The sequence below is a fragment of the Monopterus albus genome, unplaced genomic scaffold, assembly GCF_001952655.1.
Source record: "Monopterus albus unplaced genomic scaffold, M_albus_1.0 scaffold2.1, whole genome shotgun sequence".
In the NCBI taxonomy this organism is placed as follows: domain Eukaryota; kingdom Metazoa; phylum Chordata; class Actinopteri; order Synbranchiformes; family Synbranchidae; genus Monopterus; species Monopterus albus.
The window spans coordinates 2,543,594-2,564,041 of NW_018127882.1; the positions used below are offsets into that span (position 1 = coordinate 2,543,594).

The window sequence follows — 20,448 nt, forward strand, 5'->3', positions numbered from 1 at the left end:
CCCCTTCCTCTTTCGTCCTCCTCCCCCTCCCCCCCATCTCTCTGCCTGACTCGCTTGCTCATTCTCTACTAGCTCTCTACTCCACAGCTCTCTCTCATCCCCCCTCTTCTTCTTCTCTACACCCCCCCCACACCCTCAACACACACCCGCATCCTTCATCCCTAGAGAAATCATCCCCAGCTCCCAGCTCGCTCTCTTGCTCTCCCACTTTCTCTCTCTCTCTCTCTCTCTGCCTGTATCTGTCACTTTCTTTGCCTGTCTCTCTCCTCTCTTTCTCTTTCAAAATTTCTAATTCAAATTTGCTTTATTGGCATGAGCATATTTAAAGAATAATTCTAGTATATTAAAACTTGGGTGTAATTTATGTAGTTTTACTCATCACCTGTGTCAGTAATAACAACACTCTAGACATCATGCAGGCCAAGAAACACCAGATGATCTTGTTGTTCAAAGTTTCCAAAACAAACATAGCCAATTATTAGCACTACAGTTAAACAGAAGTAAATACAAAAGTAGGTGGGATGGGTTCATGTGTTGTCTTCATGTGCTCCCTCTGTCCCCGTGCCGCTGCTCATCTGGCTGGGTGCTACACCCTGGGCGGGGTTAGCAGGGTGAGCTGGAGGTCTCCAGGTGCCGGTAGACAATGCGTGCAGGTTTCACAGGGCGGCAAGGTGTTGACAAGGTGACACAGGGTGCCAATTTGGCCAAAAGCCTCCGACCTCTCAGCTGCCCCTGGTGTCCCAGCACCTCTATTCACTACCCAGCAGGCCTTGCTTTCCCTGCCTGGTGTGTATTAGTTTTGAGGGCATGGCCCTTGTTACCGGTGCCCAGTTGGGGGCCTCTGCATGCTGAGTGGTGAGCAGAGAGCAAAATGCAAGTTCATGACACGGTGATCTCAGCTCAAGTGAATTTAATTCCCTGAGTGGTATTTTTTTTGTTGTTGTTTTTTGAGAAATTCACTAGTGGATGTGTTACCAACAGTGTGTGGTTCTGTGCTTTGCTCAGGTTACAGTCACCAGTGTTTTCAAATTTCAGGCATGTTTGAAATGTCTTTACTGCTGTAGTTATGGCTCTTTTTAATTTACAACTTAACTCTACTGCAATTGCAGGACATGTAAAATCAGTCATGTTGCCATTGTAACATGGCAGTCAGTTGACAACAGAGGAGCTGAAGGTTATTTATGTGATTAATGTGAGTTAAATAGCATTTATGATTTCTCCTAACAGATATAAATACAGTCAGTCAACTATTATAGGCTCAACTGTAGCTGTTGACCTTCCTCTTATTGCTGTAAATTAATATACCCTCTGTGTAACTAGAGTAGAGCTTTACATTATTTAATCTCTAGTGCATTTTAATGATTATTTTATAATAGAAGAACTTGACTGAGTTCCAAAGCTGTTTTGTGTTGCCATTTCTATTTGTCGTCATCTCGAGTTTTCTTTGTATTTTTTGCTACTAGTGCATTAAAACTCATGCTGTGTTAAATGTTATTGAATTACTGACTGTTTGTTTATTCAATTCCGGATCAGGGTCTATGAACGTATTATTCTGTAGATTTGTACAGGAGTCCACCCCATTAGATTTAATTCACCTATGCACATGTCAGACAGGTGTCTGTTCAATTATATCGTATATAGATTGACCAGGAAACAGTAGGCACAGAAAGGTTTTAAATGCATCCAGCACCACCTTTCTCTTAAAAAGGGGTTTATTGTTTTAAAAGTTCATTTGAGCTACTAAATTGTTGCCATGTTGAGGGAAAGTATTGAATTACATTTTGCAGTAACACTCCTAGTAGTATGTTTGCTTTAAGGCTGCAGCTAATAATCTTTGTCATAATCAATTAACTGATCAATTGTTGAGTCTATACAGTGTTAGAAAATATAGCCCAGGTTGACAGATTTGCTTGTTTTACCCAACTAATAGTCAGAAACCTAAAAATATTCAATTAACTATCCTATAAATTTAAGAAAACAAGCAGATACCCACATAAAAAGCTGCAGCCAATGAGCTTCTCTCAAGTTTAATTAATTAATAGATTATATTATATTGATGGGCTCTGCTCCAAACACACTAATCATACTGTACAGCATTAACCGGTGCTACAAGCTCAGTATTGTCAAACCCCTTTACACATACAGGTTGTGTTTACATTATGCTACAGTATTATAAAGCATGTCAGCACCTTGTTGGTGTAATTGAGGAACCTTGATCCTATTGCAGGTATATCCACCAGAAGCAGCTGTGAATGCTCATAATTATTGATTTAATAATCTTCAACGTCTCTGCCGTTAATTGATTGTCATTTTAGGGTATGGTATTGAATAGGATCTCAGCAGCAGGATGCTGTTATTCTTTCTTGCTTTTCTGAGCTGGAGATCCTCTGAGCTCAGCTCTGTTGTGTGGACGATTTATGACCCTGCTCTTCAATCAATGGGGACTCTCTGTGAGGGGCAGTACCTTTTAATGGACCCCTTTTTAATTCAAGGGGATTTTCCTTTTTTTAGTTTTCATAAGGGAACAATATTTAGCTGAGAAAAAATGGCTATAGCCATGAGAAATATTAGATTTTAATCAATTGGCTTTCAGTATGGAGAAATAAATAGCTTTGTCTGATTGAATTTGCCCTAGAATCTGTGGAAAAGGCTGCCTTGGTTGCATTTGTGGTTAATATATCTCTGCACCAGTGCCACTAAGACAAATTCCTGCACATTTATTGCACTTGGCAATTAAAGCAATTCTTATTCTGGTTCTGATGCAGGCAGTTTACCAATTTATTTACAGAGAAGCAGAAAGCTTGCAAAAAGAAATAGGAGCAACAGTGAAGGTGATGCTAAAGACACAGTTGGCACTATGGAAAAAGGAATCAATAGTGCAGCCTTGTTTAACTGTAGGCTATAGCACCTGGAAACCATCAGAAGACACTGAGTCACTAGTAAACACAATTCAAGTTATTTCACTGCTGGTGGGTAAAAACCATAAATGTACAACATGCACACTTTCAGAACTGTTGTAAGGAATAGCTTAGAATGCTTAAGTATTTGGTCTTTTTACACAAAACTCATCTGCTACATAATGATATCTATTTCATTTCAAAGGAGGAAAAGAGTAAGTTGCAGTTAAAAGTTTATATTCAGCACTCAACAGCAATTTGAGTACTAGTAGGCTAATGACAGTATATGTACTGTACATGGGCTGAGAACCTGGGGTTTAACGATGATTATTTTGCAGTCACATTATGTATAAAATGTTCCTATATGCAAATGTAATTATGTGTAGTTTCAAAACTAATGAATAGCTGTGGCTTTCTTTCATAAACTCCAAAAGTCATAAAAATTGCACCGGCGTCCTGTGGAAATCATAAGTTTCAGCTTTGTGACCATTTTCTTTAAAGAAGATCCTGTAAGTTTTTATACAATTTATTTATCTTGAGAAGTAGGAAAACATTCAGTAAAGGAAGACTCAGTTCTTGTCTTTATCTGAAAAATTAGAAAGCACCGATTCAGAGGTAAATACTTTCAACTGGGCAGCAGTTGTTTACATTCATAGTTTGATTTCTTGAGAAGATATTGTTTTGATTGTAGGGTGTTGTGTCAGTCTGAAGGCTGAGGTCAGCTGTTGGACAAACCGCTGCCAGACTATTTAGATTAAATTAAAAAATAAAGACAATTTTCATTGTCCATTAAACGCCAGGGATTATTACCAAACATTGCTTTAGTCTAATCCACACTTATCTGGCTCAGACAAGGCCATTATCAGACTACGCACATAAACCACTGTATGAGCACCAAGCTGTGTCGAGCATAATTCATTTCCAGAACATTATGCATCTGTTTTAGAAAGAAACAAAATTATAACTTAAAGTTAAGACTTTGTTGGCACTGAGGAGAAGTTCACAGTAGCTCAGAGACAGGGTAAGAAAACAGATAAAGAGCAATGCAAATAAAATAAATAAATGAGAGGGATGACAGAGGCTGAATAAATGAATTGAAACTATTTTTGTCATTCCCTACAATGATAATAAAGTTATCCAGGATGTAGTTTGTGGTGCCGTATTGCTTTATATGGGGAGGTGTTTCTGTTATTTAGGCTATAGCCTCACTGACATAAATAGGGTGAACAAAATAATGGAAACACCAGTCAGCATAATCAACGGCACCACAAAGTGAGAGTGAGAACAAACTTCAGCCTCCAAAGTGAAACAGTGTCAACAGAAACTAAGCATTATCACCTTCATGAGGGAGGATTTACTGCAGAGCGGTTGGATTAGGCTGCATTAGTTTAGCTAGGCGTACCTAATAAACTGCCAACTACCTGCATATTATAGTGTATGAGAGTATATAGTTTTATATGTAATATAACATAGTAATAATATACACACATTACAGACTAGCAATACAGTGCTAAAAGCATGGTGTAGCATATAATTCGATCTAAAAATACACTGACAAAGTTTATCCTTAGCAGTAATATATTATTATTGTATAGTAATATACGTTATATAACCCAATGTAATATGTTACTACTTGCATACTACTACTCCCACAGTAAAAGTAATATGCTTTATGATCAGAACAAGATTCAGGTGTAAAGTGCTTGTTATGATGTGAAATATTTAAATCAAATAAAGATTTTGTTGTTCTTACGCTGTATGTAATGGTCATGTATGTTGTATTTTAATAAAAGTGCACCTCACGTCCTTCAAAAGTTGTTGTCATCCATTCCCATAAGACTTCTTAAAATAATAATAATAATAACAGAGAGTGTTTTTCCAGTAGGAGATATTTTATTGTAGGAAAAAACTCTCTGTATTTGTACTTTTTGTAATCTCAGTTGGTTGAATAAGTCAAGAAACGCACCGCTGCACAAAGAGTGAGAGTGTTATAGAGTATCCACATTTCCAGGCAAGACAGCAGAGAAGCAGCTCTGTATTCAGGGGTTTTGGAGCAGTCGAGCTTTTATTTATTCTTTTTTTTTTTTTTTTTTACTGAGTGTGTTGGAGTTAGCGGTGGAACATGTGACCAGCAAGAGTAGGTGTGGGTGGGTGGGAAGTGGTGGTGGTGGGTGTGGGGGGTGGGGTGCTGCAGTATGGCCGCTAGTCTCTTTCTTGTTGATCCTCAGGAGACCATCTGCGCTGGGGGCATTGATTAGAGTGTGTCTGGTGGGATTACATCTTTGCCGTTGCCATGCCAACTAATCAGCTGATTTTTTTTCTCCCTCTCTGTCTGTCTCTCCATTTCTCTCTCTCTCCTCTCTCTCCCTGGTTGTCACAGCAACGAAATACGGGAGAAGTGCTAGGGCCCCAGCAAGAGCTGAATTCAGCTAAAGGGGCGAAAAAAATGTTTTTTCCTACTCACTGTTTCTGTCTGTCTTCCCCTCTCTCTCTCGCTCTCTCTCTCTCTCTCTCTCTCTCCTAATTGGCAACTCTCTCTGACCTGAAGTTCTTTTGTCTCTGGCGTAAACACACCCCTCTCCAGATTACATTTATTTTCACATTTTAGAAATAGCTTGGTGGTTGAGGGGCCCAAGGACAGATGCTCTGAATGAGGGAAGTGAGCAGAGTAAATATTGGGAGCATAATAGCTCGCTCCATGCTACAAAGTCCTTGAACAAATTCCAAAATGGAGACAAAACCCTTCCAGCATTTTTCATTGAAATCACGCTTGTCCAATAAGCATTGATTTCATTTCTGACTGCTTCCAAATAAGCTGATGGTCACCTACCAGCTGGTTAAAGATTACTGAAAGCGATATCAGGCTGAGGAGAAATTTAAAACACCACTAACTATGTGATCTTTGTTCAGGTTTGTACAGAGGGTCGATTGATACTGGAGTTTGCCTTTGATGATCTGATGAGGATCAAGACGTGGCACTTTACCATCCGGCAGTACCGAGAGCTCATCCCCCGCAGCATCCTGGCCATGCACGTGAGTGTGACATCATTAACACGCGACAAAGGGATAAATAAAAACACAGATTGCCCGTTTTAGGAGTGCTGTTTGAATCCTAATGAGGCTCTTTGCACTGCCAAGACACTTTTTAGAAGCTGTTCATGAGTTTATGAAATCTAAACGCCAGCAAAGCAGTTTGGAGGGATTTTTGCAACCAATTTATTTGCAGACTTCAAAGGCCACTGAGGATAAAAGAGAGAAAAAATAAAAATAAAACAGTGTCAGATGAATAATTTGCTTAATTCCACTTGGTGTAAGACACATTTAGTCACCAGAGCTGTGGAGCATCACTGGAGCTAGAAGAAGGTCTGCTATTTTCTAATGATTTTAAATTGAAACTGTACCATTTCATAAATTAAAGAAGGCAGATTGTGTGTACAGTATGTTTCCATTGTCTCCAATGCTATACAGTAATGCTTTTATGTGTTTCAAGAGCCCAGGGATTACAGAACTCTCTTAAGCCCTTTTCAAACATGCACCTCTTTACATAAAGGCAGTCTTATGTTTGAATAAGTGTCAAAATCACTTTTACATAGACGTCACTGCAGCAGCCTTACTAGGTCAGACCCACTAACAGTCCTGTAACACTTCACACAAATCTTATAATTCTATACTTGGACTTGTGCCCTGGACTAATAAATGATGAGATTCATGAGAAAATGTATCAGGAGATTCACTAGAAGAGAAGTATCCATTGCACTGGCAATGGCCATTAATTAAAGCTTCAGTGACAATCTCCATTAGTGCTGCGGCATGTGTGAGAACAGAAAACATTTCCTTCCTTCATATAATTACATTTGTCAGCTCACTGCTGTTTTGCAGAAGTTCATCACACCAGATACCAAATACTGTACATGCAAAAGTGTTGTAATGAATAGTCATGTAAAAGAAATTACTTGAACAGATCCATGAAATCAGCAACAGCACATAGTACAAAAAATGACAAAAAACCCACAACAATATTAAAAGTGCTTACATCAGTTTGTACTGATATAGCTACTCTACATGCATCTCCTCCCATTTGCTTGATAAATAAAACGAGATTCAGTCCTTTATTATTTTCTGTTTACTCCCATGGACCTTAAGGTGTGTGTTAGAGGCAGCCTTTACTGTATAGCCAGCCTTTTTTTTTTTTTTTTTGTCAACATTTACATGTAAATCCACCCCCAACGTGTTGGGTTAAAAACTAGAGATAGCCAGTTTTTTTTTTTTTTTTTTGGCCAAATCTTCATATGAATCTCACACCAATAAATTGGCCCCTGTGGGCATTCACACTAATTCCTGGAGAGTGGGATATTGTGAGCCCTGGCCGGATCATCGGTGATTTGTGTGTGAGTAGGAGCTGACTCTTTTGATCGCTGCCTGGACTAATGAAAGCGCGCACAGACACACGCGAGTCAGAATAGTAAAGCTGAACCTGCAGATACCAGTACAGATGTGACCAGTGTGGAAGGGCCACTGTTTGATGTGATCTGAGCTACTGCTGCGCTTTTTTTTTACCCTCCCTCATGAGGAGCTGTTCTTTTAGCGTTCAGAAGTTTGTATGAGGAATAGGCCTATAAATGATATTAGCCATTACTGACTGACTCATTGTGTCAGTTTTGTGTTTGGGGATGGAAGACTATCAAAAGTATCTTTAAGTAGGAGTACAAGATTTAAAGAAAAACTTCAGCAACACCATGGTGTAAAATCCTACTCATGTTATGAAAAGTAGATTTCAACTCAGTGTAAAATGTGCTCAAAGTGAACTACTGAGAAACTGAAAACCTCACAGGACCTACGGTACTGCATAAGTGTGTTAAAAAGTCCAGGATGTATAGGCTTAAATCTGTAAGTACTCGGATGATTACGCACAATGAAAAGTGTAGGTTTCTGTTTCACTAGCAGCTTTAGATGGAAAAAGCACTTGTGAAAATAAGTATCTTATTGTAATTTCTCAAATAAAGGCTGATATTGAAATAACCTCCTCCCTATGTGCAGTTCACTGATGCTAAGCTAATTATGACCATATATTATCAAAGTAAAAAAAAAAACTAAGATTCATAAAATTAGAAATAATAAATATAAGTAATTTCAAATGTTATTTCACTTCTGTAAAAATGAGTAAATCCAACATATAAGCAGATACAAATTGTATCATTGCTTATCGTAACCACATTATATGCTATCGAGTGCATTGTCTTCACTGTGTAAACCTCTGATTTGGACTCTATTGAATTCTGAATGTGTTTTTCTGCAGTTTGTTTGCTGTTGTTTGTCTGTGTTTGGCCTCTTGAACTGAGCGTGTCTGTTGTTCCTGCACCATATGTGTCAGTATTTACTCCTGCTGCTGCTGCTGCTGCTGATACATCGCTGCACCAGTGCTACTGAGACAAATTCCTGCACAGTGTGCTTAGCTTAATTCTGCTTCATGAGTAAACTAATGCCAATAATGCACATTAGTTCAGTCCTCGCTGTCACACATGTTGGTCTGCTGATGGTACAGAAGAACTCCCTCGCTTTCCTCTTGACTTTCTCCACACAGAGATGCAACTGGAGATAGAATTATGCATTTTTCATGAGGTGGTGAATGTAAGTGTGCTCCAGCTTCTGCTCAGTCTCAGCTATGTTTTGTCTGTCAATACCTACCGTTTTTCATGATTTGACTGCTTATTCCTGGAGCAGTAAACAAGCTTAGTGAATAATCATGTGTGGTTATGGGATTTTATTTCAGTCAGATACCATTCTGTAGTTGCTATCTTGCCTTTTTGTTGGGCTCTTATTTAAGAATTTAATTTATTTACTCTTAAACATACTGTATAAGGGCCTCCATTCATTTTTAGCTAAGGTGATGGTCAGATGTAGCTATGTAGCTATTTATACTGCACAAAAGCAAAAAGCACAGTGCATAAATTATTAAAATATTCCTCTGTAGCCCTTACTGTATGTACATACAGTACAGTCACCAACATCGACAAATCCAGTCAAGATAGGAAATCGAAAATGTGTGCGAAATAGAATGACAGTGTGATATCGATTAATTAGCCTGCAGCTTGAATAGGTGTCAGAAATACTTCATTTCAGCTTAACAGCACAACTACAACAGTGTTAAATAGCTGCATTTATGAGTTGAGGATGTGAATGTGCAAATTTTGAACATCTGATGAACTCCAATTAGCTTAATTGCCTGTAGATAATTAGTTTAGTGGTATTCAGCTGAATGCAAGCATAACAAATTTTAGGCACAAGACCCTCAGGTGCTGGAACAACTGTCCAAAAACATCACTCGCATGGGTTTGACCAACTTCACCCTCAACTACCTCAGGGTAAGGACTGTGTGTGTGTCTGTATGTGTGAGTCTAACAGTGTCTACGACTGTCATTCTCCCTTTGTTTTTGTTCTTATATCCTCTCACAGAGGAACAATTCTTGTCCATTTTTAAATTCACATTTCCTAATTTTTTTATAGTGATGTGTCTAGACATCCTAAAGTTGTTTATGTCAGGGAGAATATCCTCGCACTGAATCAGTACTGATATTTTCTGAGTTTTGCATTTACAGATATATTTAGTGGTTGGAAATTCGAGTGTGACTTTTTCAGATATGTTTTCTACCTCCTCATATTCACTCTTTAAGGTCATATCGTGACTGTAAATGTAACTGTTTTTCTCTGTCTTACTGGAATTTAAAGCGTATGCTGTTATTTATGTGCCAAACACATTTTATAACTCTTCGGCTTTTGAAACCTGAGTGTATAATTTCACAAGTGCACGGCATCAAAACAAACACAGGCACTTACTTCTTCCTTACTCTCTACATATACATGTTTTTCTACCTGACCGCAGCAATATAAATTACAAAAATATGAAGTATAAGCCAGTTGAATACATTAGTGAATATTTCACAGGGTTTTGTTTGTGTTTTTCAACGCCACATTTGACTGACAGCTATGATTTCCAAATGGGAGAACAAGAGCGAGCGAGAGAGAGACAGAGAGAGAGAAGAATTAATTGGATACAGAAAATTAGCATAACATTAATGAACGCTCCCTGTTGAGACTCATAATTGTGAAATGGCGCGCGAATCGGGGAATGGCACCTCTGCTGCTTATAATAACTGAGTGAAGAAAGACACAGAGAGGGAGAGGGAGCAGGGTGGCGCTTTTTGTTTTCCTGTAACAGTGATTTTCTATTCAGAAAGCAACTGCAATGTAGCTGAAAGAGGAAACATAATTCAAGCATCTGTATTTACACACTAAAGATTTATGTTATGTTCATTCTGTATTCTGGAGATTCTGATGGTCAGTGCTCGGCAAATAAAACAATGGAAAGGGGATTTGCTGACAACATGCATTTCATGGAAGAGGTTAAGATGTTAGTGTCTAAACAGTCCCAGCTTTGCTTTTGGAGGGCTCTGAAATGAGTTGCATTGTCTCATTGGTCCAGACCTAAAATATTTCACATAAGTCCTTCTGGGTGTGGTGAATTAGGAATTGGCTGCCTTTCTCAGAACACAATGTGGTTTTATTTAAAATGCCACAGAAACTATCTGAGTTAACCTCAGTCTGAGGCCTTCCTTTATTTCAGTAATGAAAACATCACTTTAAAAACACAGTAATGTTACTCAGCTGATTGAATATGCATTTTAAATGTGAATTTTGCCAAATTAACAACTTTATAAAATAAGACAAAGGCTCAGTGTTTCAATGAGACAGTGCGGTGGTTCACAACCTTTTTTGCTTTTGACTTTGATTAATGTGAAAAAGCATCTTTGATTAAACTGCTGGCAGTTCAATTTGACAAGTAGAATATTTCCCTTACAAACTATTCTGTTGCCTGTAGAGGTACATTTATTTAATATTTTACAAGCAAATATAACTACTACAGAAAAACCTTTGTTTATGTTTTGTATCAGAATGTAGATTTTCTTATTTCCTTCCTCAATAATCATCTTGCGACCCCTTGTTAAGGTCGTGGTTCCCAGTCTGGCAACCACTGCTGTGTATCCGCTGTTATTCAACATGTCACACAGTTTGCAAATGCCATTTTCCTACTGTTATCATAGTGTGTCAAGGTAAAATACACCCTTTCCTCACAATAAACTGCAATAGTGTAACTCTGGAAAAGGCCTTTCCCAGCGTTTATCAGAGCTTCCAAAAGAGACTGACAGTTTCCTGGCTGAGGGGTTACAAGCGGCCTTTCTCTCACTCTCTCAAACACACACACACACGCACGTTTCGGTTCTCTTTTTTCTTTTTTTGTTTCATTTGGAGTATTTAAGCCTTTCCATGTATTGGAGCTGTCGGCTTCCTTCTATTCAGCCTGAAAATAGCCCTAGTTTTCAGGCTGAGAGCCAGGGCTTCTGGCTAAGCGAGGGAGGGATATTACTATGTCAGGAGGGAGCTATCAGAGGAGAGAACATGGGATTAGTGTGTTACAGGGATGTTCACTTCACCTCGATGTGCATGGCATCAAAACACTGCTCTACAGACACAGGCAATAACAGCAGACATTACTATGTTTATGTGAGGTAATGTGGCATAACCTGCCGAGTCTACTGTTGATGGAATAATTAGTTTGAAACTCCTGACTGGTAAACATCACTGGTTTGAATACCCGTCATGATACAACATTGTCACAAGGATTCTTAGTGTTGTCAGGTGATTTGTGTACAAGCTTTCAAACTTGTTTAACACATAATAATAGATAGAACAGATACTGAACATAATGCACAGGCGGCTTTAACATTTTTCCAGAGTTTTTATGCTACAGCCTGATGTTTTATGATTTCGGGTTGTCCGTCCGTTCGTCCATCCATCCCATTCTCATAACACAATATCTCAGGAATACCCTGAGGGAATTTCTTCGAACTTGGCACAAAGTGCACTTGGATTCAAGGATGAAATAAGGAGATATTTTCAAAGCCTTCACTATATATATATGAGTGTGGACATGCATGTATGTAAACTGCAACTAGGCTGGTTGTAAACTGTTTCTTTTAAGCACCAAGTTGCTGTACAGTAGAGCTGAAGACAGGATGAGCATGTTGATTAGAACTGACATCAGAAATGTGGAGGTGGTGGGATGTTGAAGGTCAGATGAGATCATTTGAGCATGCAGTGAATCATTAACGGTCTCCTTTCTATCAGTAACCACGGTCAAAGTGCCCTTGAGCAAGTTACAAAACCCACACCTACTTTCACTCCAGTTATTTTAACCTTATAGCACACTCTGTTTGGGAAACAGCAGTTACAATGACTGCTTGCCTTGTTAGCCGTAGCATAGCTTTCATCAGATTACATGCAATGCACGTGTTTTCATATGTTGTTTGTTGTGTAAGAATCTCTTCAGTAATTCTTTATGTGTACAGAGTGTGGATCTTTGATTGTCCTCTGAAGCAAAAACGACAACATCAAATGCCCAATAAGGACACCTATTTACAGTCACATGATCAAGCCACTTGGAGGCTGCACTGTAGGAATCATGGTTCTACTATTTGTATAAGTAGGCGGCAGAGAGGTGACACTTACTGTTGGAAGACAAGGAGGGGAATGGGGTCCATAAGCATCCACGCAGTTGAATCCAACTGGGAATTATGTACTAGGCCACAAGGATGCACATTATGCATAATCAGCAAGGCTGATGATACTTTTTCATCAATAAACAGGACTTTTTTCAAGTTACAGGAAGGTTTTGCCAGTTAAAAGATATGAACTAAGTAGACTGACTGGAGTTTGATCCAAAGGTTACTTTGTTACTGGTCCAACATGAATGTCCAATCGCTGTCCCGTGACAGCACAGAGAAGCACCTGGATGGTTGCTGCTGCTGTTGAAGAAGGCTGACCAGCTTGTAATGTTATCCAGATGTTATCTGGATAAGCTAAGCCTTTGGTATTAAAGATGACAGGCTGACCCCTGCTTCCTCTCACTGCAGATCACCAGAGATTTACAGCTCTCTCTGCACTGAATATTGTACAGAAGGTCTTTTGGAGCACAATGCGGGGACAAGGGACTGTTTGTGAATTTGTTGTGCCTAAAGAGAGAATAGCCAGACAAATGTATGTGTCTGGCGTCTGTAGGTGTGCATGACAACTTCTCGTGAGTTGCAAACAGCTCAACAAAGACTGCATGCTCGTATTAAAATGTATCGTCCTACCGATCTTTCTCTCTCTGTTCTCTTGTTCTTCAACAGCAAACCTGTTTTTAAAGGTACTTTATTAATAGTGTCTATAAAACGTAGATTTACGGGACAATTAATCACTCAAAGTCAGTCTGTGGGTGATTAATTGAGCAACAAACTCAGCGTTTTTATGGTCACTGTTTTGCTTTTCCTTGATAATAGGCCGCAGCAGTAAAGAGGGTGCTGGTCTCTCATGTTAAATAAATCTGCTGTAACTGAACGTGAGGTTTGTCTCATTGTGCCTGCAGTTGTGTGTTATCCTGGAGCCCATGCAGGAGCTCATGTCAAGGCACAAGACCTACAACCTCAGCCCCCGGGACTGTCTCAAGACATGCCTATTCCAAAAGTGGCAGAGAATGGTAGCCCCACCAGGTAAATACCCACTGCATACAGTACAGAGCTGTTGAAGCACACACCTTTATTGTCCCAGAGCCTGTTCAAAGAAGCAGAGCTGGATTTTTTTTTCCAGATAACTCCAGATAAACCTGCTTTTCTGAACTGCCCAGACACAGTGGAACTAAATAAAATAATACTGATGTTTCTAACAGCATCAGATACACTTTGGATAACTGACAACAGAAATACTTAAATGTTACACAGTTTTATGGATCCAGGTTCCTCTACCAAAATTTTAGTTTGCTGCCTTTTCTTTAAAAAAAAACTGCTTGTAATTCTGTGCTGTCACTCACTTCGTAGGAATGGGAATATTTTTCTCTCACTGTGTTTTTATTGCATCATTTATGTTTCCAAATTTGCCATTATATGTCCTAATCCCTTAAATATGTTTTGCCTGTCAGGTGAGTGAAATTAATCAGAATTCGGGGTTGCCTCTCGAATCTCAACCTCACCAATCTTACTGGGCCTCTCAGCTTTTTCTGACTGATGTTTTAAGGGCTGTTTCTGAAAAGTACCAGACTTAAATTGGCTGTGCAGTCTTAAGCTGGAGAGAAAGAGTAAGTCGAGTTTTTGTGGACACATCGGAGCGGCTGCAAATTATAGCAATGCTTAGCGAGGCGTGACAAGATGTCTTTAAAAACCAACACCAGTCAAAAAGCCTTTGACTCAGACCTGTGTAACGTTAATTAAGAGTGCTGGGTGTAATCAGACTAGTGAGATCCAGCTCCCTGGCCAGCAGCTCCCCAGTGTCGACGACGTTCTTCAAAGAAAAGAAACACAGAGAGAAAAAAGCATGGAAGGCATTTTATGAATATAAAGTCTGAGGGAGCAAAAGACTGTCATACTGATGGTGAGTTGAGCTCATTGAAAGTGAACACAGCTTGATATGAAATCCTTTATAGGTGATGCAGCATTATATTATATATAGCACTGTATGTGGGATATAGTTATTGAGCTTTATTGTGATTAGTTTGATATGTGGGAATTCTGGTTTTGATTCATTTAGTTGCTTAATGGTGACTTTTTCATATTCTAAATATCTTTAAGCATAACAAGTTAAATGCATCCTTTAATTGAAGCCCACTCAGTCGGTTTAACCATTTAAAGAAGTGTTTTTCAGGGCCACTTCATGTCATCTGTCTATATTTTGACATCGCCTGATATTTGCTGTTTAGCCAGTATTGCAGTTTTCCTCACTGGTGGCATGTTATTCCTCTTTTCCTGCAATTCTTCTTTAGCTTGGTTGGGATTTAGCCAGGAAGGAAGCCACCAGCGCATTTATACTCTGATAAGTCCTTTTGGTGGAAAAGGAAGTGACTTTAGTGCGTCACAGGTTCAGCATCGAAGGAAACCAGTCCGATAACAGAAATTACCGTCCCTGACAACAGGCCCGCTTTTTCAGCACATGTTTGTCAAAGTCAGGAATCAAAAGAGAAAAGATACTGATAAAAATTTCCCTTATTGTTTTGCTTCTGATTTATAGTTTCAGTTTCGTTCAGATCATGAGATACTGGTTGTTTTAACTGAATATGAAAGCATCTCCCTCGGTGTGATTAGTAAGAACCTCGAAAAATGTGTTTCATTTTCAGACATCTGTTTGAAGATCACAGCACTGTTTTCTTGTCTCTCTAACGAATGTTGGTAGAATTTGCAGAATCGTGTATTCATAAATTGTGCACTGCATAAATTGTTTTGTTCCAGCAAACACCAAGATCTCTATTAAGGCTGTGTTGTTACTTTATATCTTTTTAATAATAACCATTTCATTTGAGGTTTAATTGCACCTTTAGGAATGATGTATAGCTCATAATTGGGAAAACATCTTTCCCAGTGGTGTTAAATAGCGTCTGTGTGGCTCTGAATGTACAATTATTTCTCTCCTTTTTCTCTGTTGTCATGTCTAATCTCATTGTGTCTTAAATTAAATACTCAACCACCAGGAAAGTAAAACTGATTTTGGCTTCGATTTCAGCTGGACACCCACAGAACTTCAAAACGGAAATATTTCCCACAAATCACAAAAAAGGTATCTTCTCTCTTACACTGTTAATTGTCTGTAATCTTACACAAAAGCAGCATTGTGATGCTCACTGCAGTGCCATGAAATAAATTCTTGTGTGCAAGTTTATCATGGATGCTCAACGGCATGTTTGAAAATAGCACTAATATCTGAAATGGATAACAAATGAAGATGTCAGTTTAATTAATGTAAGGAGAGATTTCTCAAGCACTGGCTAAAACATAGTGACTGAAACAATAAGAGAGCCCATGCTCAGCAAATCAAATCTATAGAAATGCTACAAATGTGCAAGAACAGACAAACTATAAAAGCATGTTCAGTAAGACAAACATGAGTGCTTTCTGCCACACCAGGGCAGTTTTAATCTGGCTCATGCTATTGAAGAGCATGGCAATCGGTGCAGCTCTGAAATCATTAACAAATTTACATTACACTGAGCATCAGGGTCCATTGTTGAGCATTTATGCAAATGAAACAGGGGTTCTTTCTTACTAGTGCATATCTGGGGAGATGTTAACACTCATGCAGTTCCATCTCTGAAAAAACCAAAGCATGCATCATCGTAGCCTCGTCGCTCTTGTCTGTGTAATCTGTCTTTTCTTATGTAGGCTCACTTTGCATGCATGCATGTATGGAGGCATTTTGTAAGCATATCTACATGTGTGCACACCTTTGTGTCTTTACATATGATGTTGTCTGTCCAAGCCACTGCCATGTGACCTCTCTCTCACACACACTGCACACAGCCCTACACCTTGTCTCCATCTGTATGCATTATGTTCTTGGCATGGCCTCTGTTTCTCTTTGCTGGTCGCGCCAAAGCTGAGCCCGCCCGACAGACAACCACGAAGAGGAGGAAACGGAAGAACTCAGCCAGCAGTGCCAACAGCAGCCTGGGCACCACCGCCAGCAAGAAGCGCAGCCCTGCGACCAACTTCAGCCTCTCCAGTCAGGTACCTGTAAGCATCAGCTCCACTTGGTTTGCCTCCTTTTAAATTTTTTTTTTTATTTCTCTGCATGCAGGCTTGCAGGGTTACACACAGGCATGAAAAATTCCTAACGGTATTGCAGCTATTAGGTTTAATTTATTTGCACAAATGAGAGACAAACAGGAGGAAAGGGAAGAAAACAAACTCAAACCTGTGCAGTGAGAAATCCTGCGGGACTTGTGAGAAAACATCTTGCCTGAAAAGACAAAAAAGGAATACAGAAAATATTATAAGGAGTGACACAAACGACATTAAAAATCATCAAAGCTGAAAATAGTATAAGAACAGCAATGTTTATTTTTAAAAAAGCATGTAAAAAAGGCAAATCCTTTTGCTGCTTTGCTGCTGGTGGTATCATCACTAACTAATGGAGCTGCTTCCTTAATTTTCTACCAGTTTCCACAGAGTCCATTCTTCTCTGAATATATATAGTCAAAAAGACCTAGTTGACCCAGTTGCTCAACCAAGTGTCTGTAGGGTTTAAAAAAAAAGGTTGGAATTTCAAGACCAAACCGGAAAATGTGGGCGGGTACTGTGACATTCTGCCTTCTCTTAGCCACCACACTTGAAAATGCCCTTGAGCAAGGCACTGAACTCACTTCTGTCCAGAGGTTTGGTAGCAGCGTGTGCTTGTACTCAGCAGCTCTGCGTATCTAGAGCAGTATGAATGAGAAACAGCACGGTGCTGTGAGGGAGCATCTCAGAAAGCAAAATGTGTACGAGGAGAGCCCAGCATGGATGTTTTCTAGGCTGATACCAGTCTCCATATTTGAGAGTGAAAAACACATAATGATAAGCTATATAAATATAAAATGCCCAGAAATAATGGTTTTATAGAAACATTGGACATGAGCTCCAGTAATGTTGTGAAAATCAGCCACTGAGGGAGAATATTTTACAGCTTAGCAATAAACCTTAGGCAATAGTAAATAAAAGATCATTTTGAGTTAAAAATGTAATTGTTATAAATGATACCATGAAAATACCAGAAATATTGTTACTTTGAATTTTAAAAAATATCAAAAATGTGTACTGGATCTTCTACATGCATGTGTCTGCTAATGTGGACTGGTATCTTTTTGACGGCTCAATGTGCCAGACTGATTAAGTGCACATACAGTTTTTCAGTGTTAAGATGATGCAAGTTTGAACTGTATTAAATGTTTTACACTAAAAGTCAGTACAGATATTTTGTAGTGAAGCTAGACATTGCTGCCATCTATATCTCCTACAAACCTATTGCTGAATTACTTTGTCAAATAGCCTATACATGCCTATACTTTGTGCATATATGTCTACTATAAATGCCATTTATCAGTTGTGTGACCAAGGGAAGCGCTTTTGCCCATTGTCACCCCCTGAAATTTTAAATTACAGTGTAACAAACCAGTATGGATTTAATTCTACTGCTCAGAAAATGTGCCCTATGTAAAGAGATGTTTTGAAAATATATCTAGCCTTATAACTCTGTGTACTGTTTCATTGTATGAATGTCTCATTTTGCTACATGTCCCCATAACAGGCCACTTGACACAGTTAGAGGTTAAACAGCTGAGTATGACACCACATGCCTGGCACTCCCCTGGAGGATTCGGTGCCATTACGAATGTGATGTCTGCAGAGAATCAACTCTTATTCTACTGCTCATTATGCACATACTGTATTAGATTTATACTGCTGCATCCAATTTACTATTCTTTGCCCGTGCTGGTTGAGTATGTTGGTGTTTGTGAACACAGGTCATTTCAGTACAGCTCAAATTTGTTGACGTTAAAGGTTTTCTGCTTAATGTGTGTTCATCTTGTACACACGACTAGCTCTGCTAAACGGGAAATTTAAGGGTGCTGCCATTCTACCTCGTGTTTCTCAGATGTAATGCTTATATGCTACTAATTTATTTGCAAGTAAACATATTTCTGCCCTGATTATGTTGCTTTAGTAATGTAGGAAGTGGCACACAGGGAGATGGGTGTGCAAAGGGCAGGACATTGCAGACGCGTATTTGTGTCCTGACTCCTGCTTGTGGTGAGGTTTGGGGAAACAAAAACACTTGAAGAGAAAGATTGTGGTTTGGTTAAATGTTAATGATAAGCACATCCCGTGTTGTGCTCTGAATCACTTTTGACTTTTTCAATATTTAACCAAGACAACGATCTTTCACCAGTTCTAACCAAGTTCTTTCAATGCCTAGAATAACAATAAAAAAGTTTTAGTGCTGTGGTTGGTACACGCAGATGTAACATCTTTGCATCTCACACATACATAATCTAAATCTTGCACATACACACACACATACACAAGCAGCGTGCACAGTTGTTTTCTCTCTGGAAGGCAGTTTGGCTCTGTGCCAGCTCTCATTATCACCGATATCTGTATACATCTTCCATCCCCCAGCCCCTTCCGCCTTTACATGCACACACACTTCTCCATCACTGGTCCCCTCCTCCCCACCACCACTGCCTTCTCACCCACACACACACACACACACACGCACTCCAGCTGTACCACTCATGCTGTGCATTCACACCCCTCTTAAAGACTGGCAGCGCGGCTGGTAACATGCTGGTTACATATGTTGTGCGCCTGCTGTCTTTGTCTGAGAAGTTGTTCGTTTGGGGCTGAGCACAAGCCTACGTGAGCCCAATGTCAATAAGGAGTGGACTCTCGCAATGGGAAGGTAGCAGTGGTGCTTTTTTTTGGGGCGGGGGGGGTTGGGGGGGTTAGAATGGTCAACACTGACCTCTAGTGGCCTGAATTCAATATTGGACATGTCTCTTCTGCCAAACAGGCCTTTAACAGCAGGGTTTGCAGTTGTTTTTCATTTCAGTGCTGTCAGTGTCAGTCAGTGTATTTGTAGGAAGCAAGTTGAAGACATATTGTGGACTAAACCCGTAATTAGCTGTCTATCTGCTGTAGGGCCTGTACAAACAGTAGCACTGTAGAAAGAAGTACTCAGATTGTTTACACAAGTAAAAGTAACAATACCACAATGTAAAAATACTTCACTGCAAGTAAAAAGTCTTGCACTGAAGATTCTGCTAATGTAAAAGTTCAGATGTATTAGCAGCAAAACACACTTGAAGTACCAAATGTAAAATTACTCATAATAGAGAATGGCTCAATTCTGAATAATATACTGTATATTATATCGCTAGATTTATTGATGCATGTGTGCATCACTTTAATGTTGCTGCTGGTAAAGGCAGGACTAATTTTAACTAGTTCATATTGTGCCCAATAGCTTATGAATTTCCCCCATGGATCATTAAAGCCTATGAAGCTATAATAACACATGATATTTTTTTCTGATTTATGTTTGGTATCACAAATCTGACTCTGTAAAGTAATGCTCAAGTAAAGTCCAAGTCCTTAAAAATGTTACTTATGTACAGTACTTGAGTAAATATACTTTCAGTACTGGAGAGAAGATCTTACATTGAAAATAATTTAAGAATTATATTTACAAGATTCTGCATTGAAATAGGAAGATGGAGTCAAACACCACCTAACAAAGACCTGTGCCTTTGTGGTTCCGCCATGAGGAACTCTTGAAATCGGTGTAACATAACTGAAAGTTTTTAAATTCATTATTATCAGGAATCAATCTTATTTATTGTGTATTTTATATTGTCTGAACATTTTGGAACTTGGTCAGTCATTGTATTAACATGATGACAGACCTGTACAGGCGAAAACAATATGAGTTTTTTAATTGATCACTGAAAGGACAGTTTCTCATTGATAATAAATCCAGTGAAAAGACTAAATGCTAAAGCCTATTAGCTTATTTCACTGTAGAGCCCATAGAGCTCCACTGTTAACCAAACATTATTAAGAGCACATGAATGAGCCAGGCTGTTGCACTGGGCGACACATTTCCTCGTTACAGTAAGCACAGACACTGTAGTTATTTTGAGATGATCCAACATACA

The 20,448-nt window shown here is 39.1% G+C and overlaps 1 protein-coding gene across 5 annotated transcripts in view; it reads left to right on the plus strand.

The window, feature by feature from the left end:
* Nucleotides 1–20,448, plus strand: part of ldb2a (LIM domain binding 2a) — a 93,693-nt gene that overhangs the window by 67,980 nt on the left and 5,265 nt on the right. Inside the window, exons 5-9 of one of the 5 annotated variants that reach the window (XM_020593533.1) lie at nucleotides 5,808–5,930; nucleotides 9,176–9,259; nucleotides 13,360–13,483; nucleotides 15,480–15,533; nucleotides 16,335–16,480. In XM_020593533.1, the coding sequence (XP_020449189.1) occupies nucleotides 5,808–5,930; nucleotides 9,176–9,259; nucleotides 13,360–13,483; nucleotides 15,480–15,533; nucleotides 16,335–16,480 (531 nt within the window). Of the gene's footprint in view, nucleotides 1–5,807; nucleotides 5,931–9,175; nucleotides 9,260–13,359; nucleotides 13,484–15,479; nucleotides 15,534–16,334; nucleotides 16,487–20,448 lie in introns of all 5 variants that reach the window. The other 4 variants (XM_020593548.1, XM_020593513.1, XM_020593540.1 and 1 more) reach the window with 4 other exon arrangements.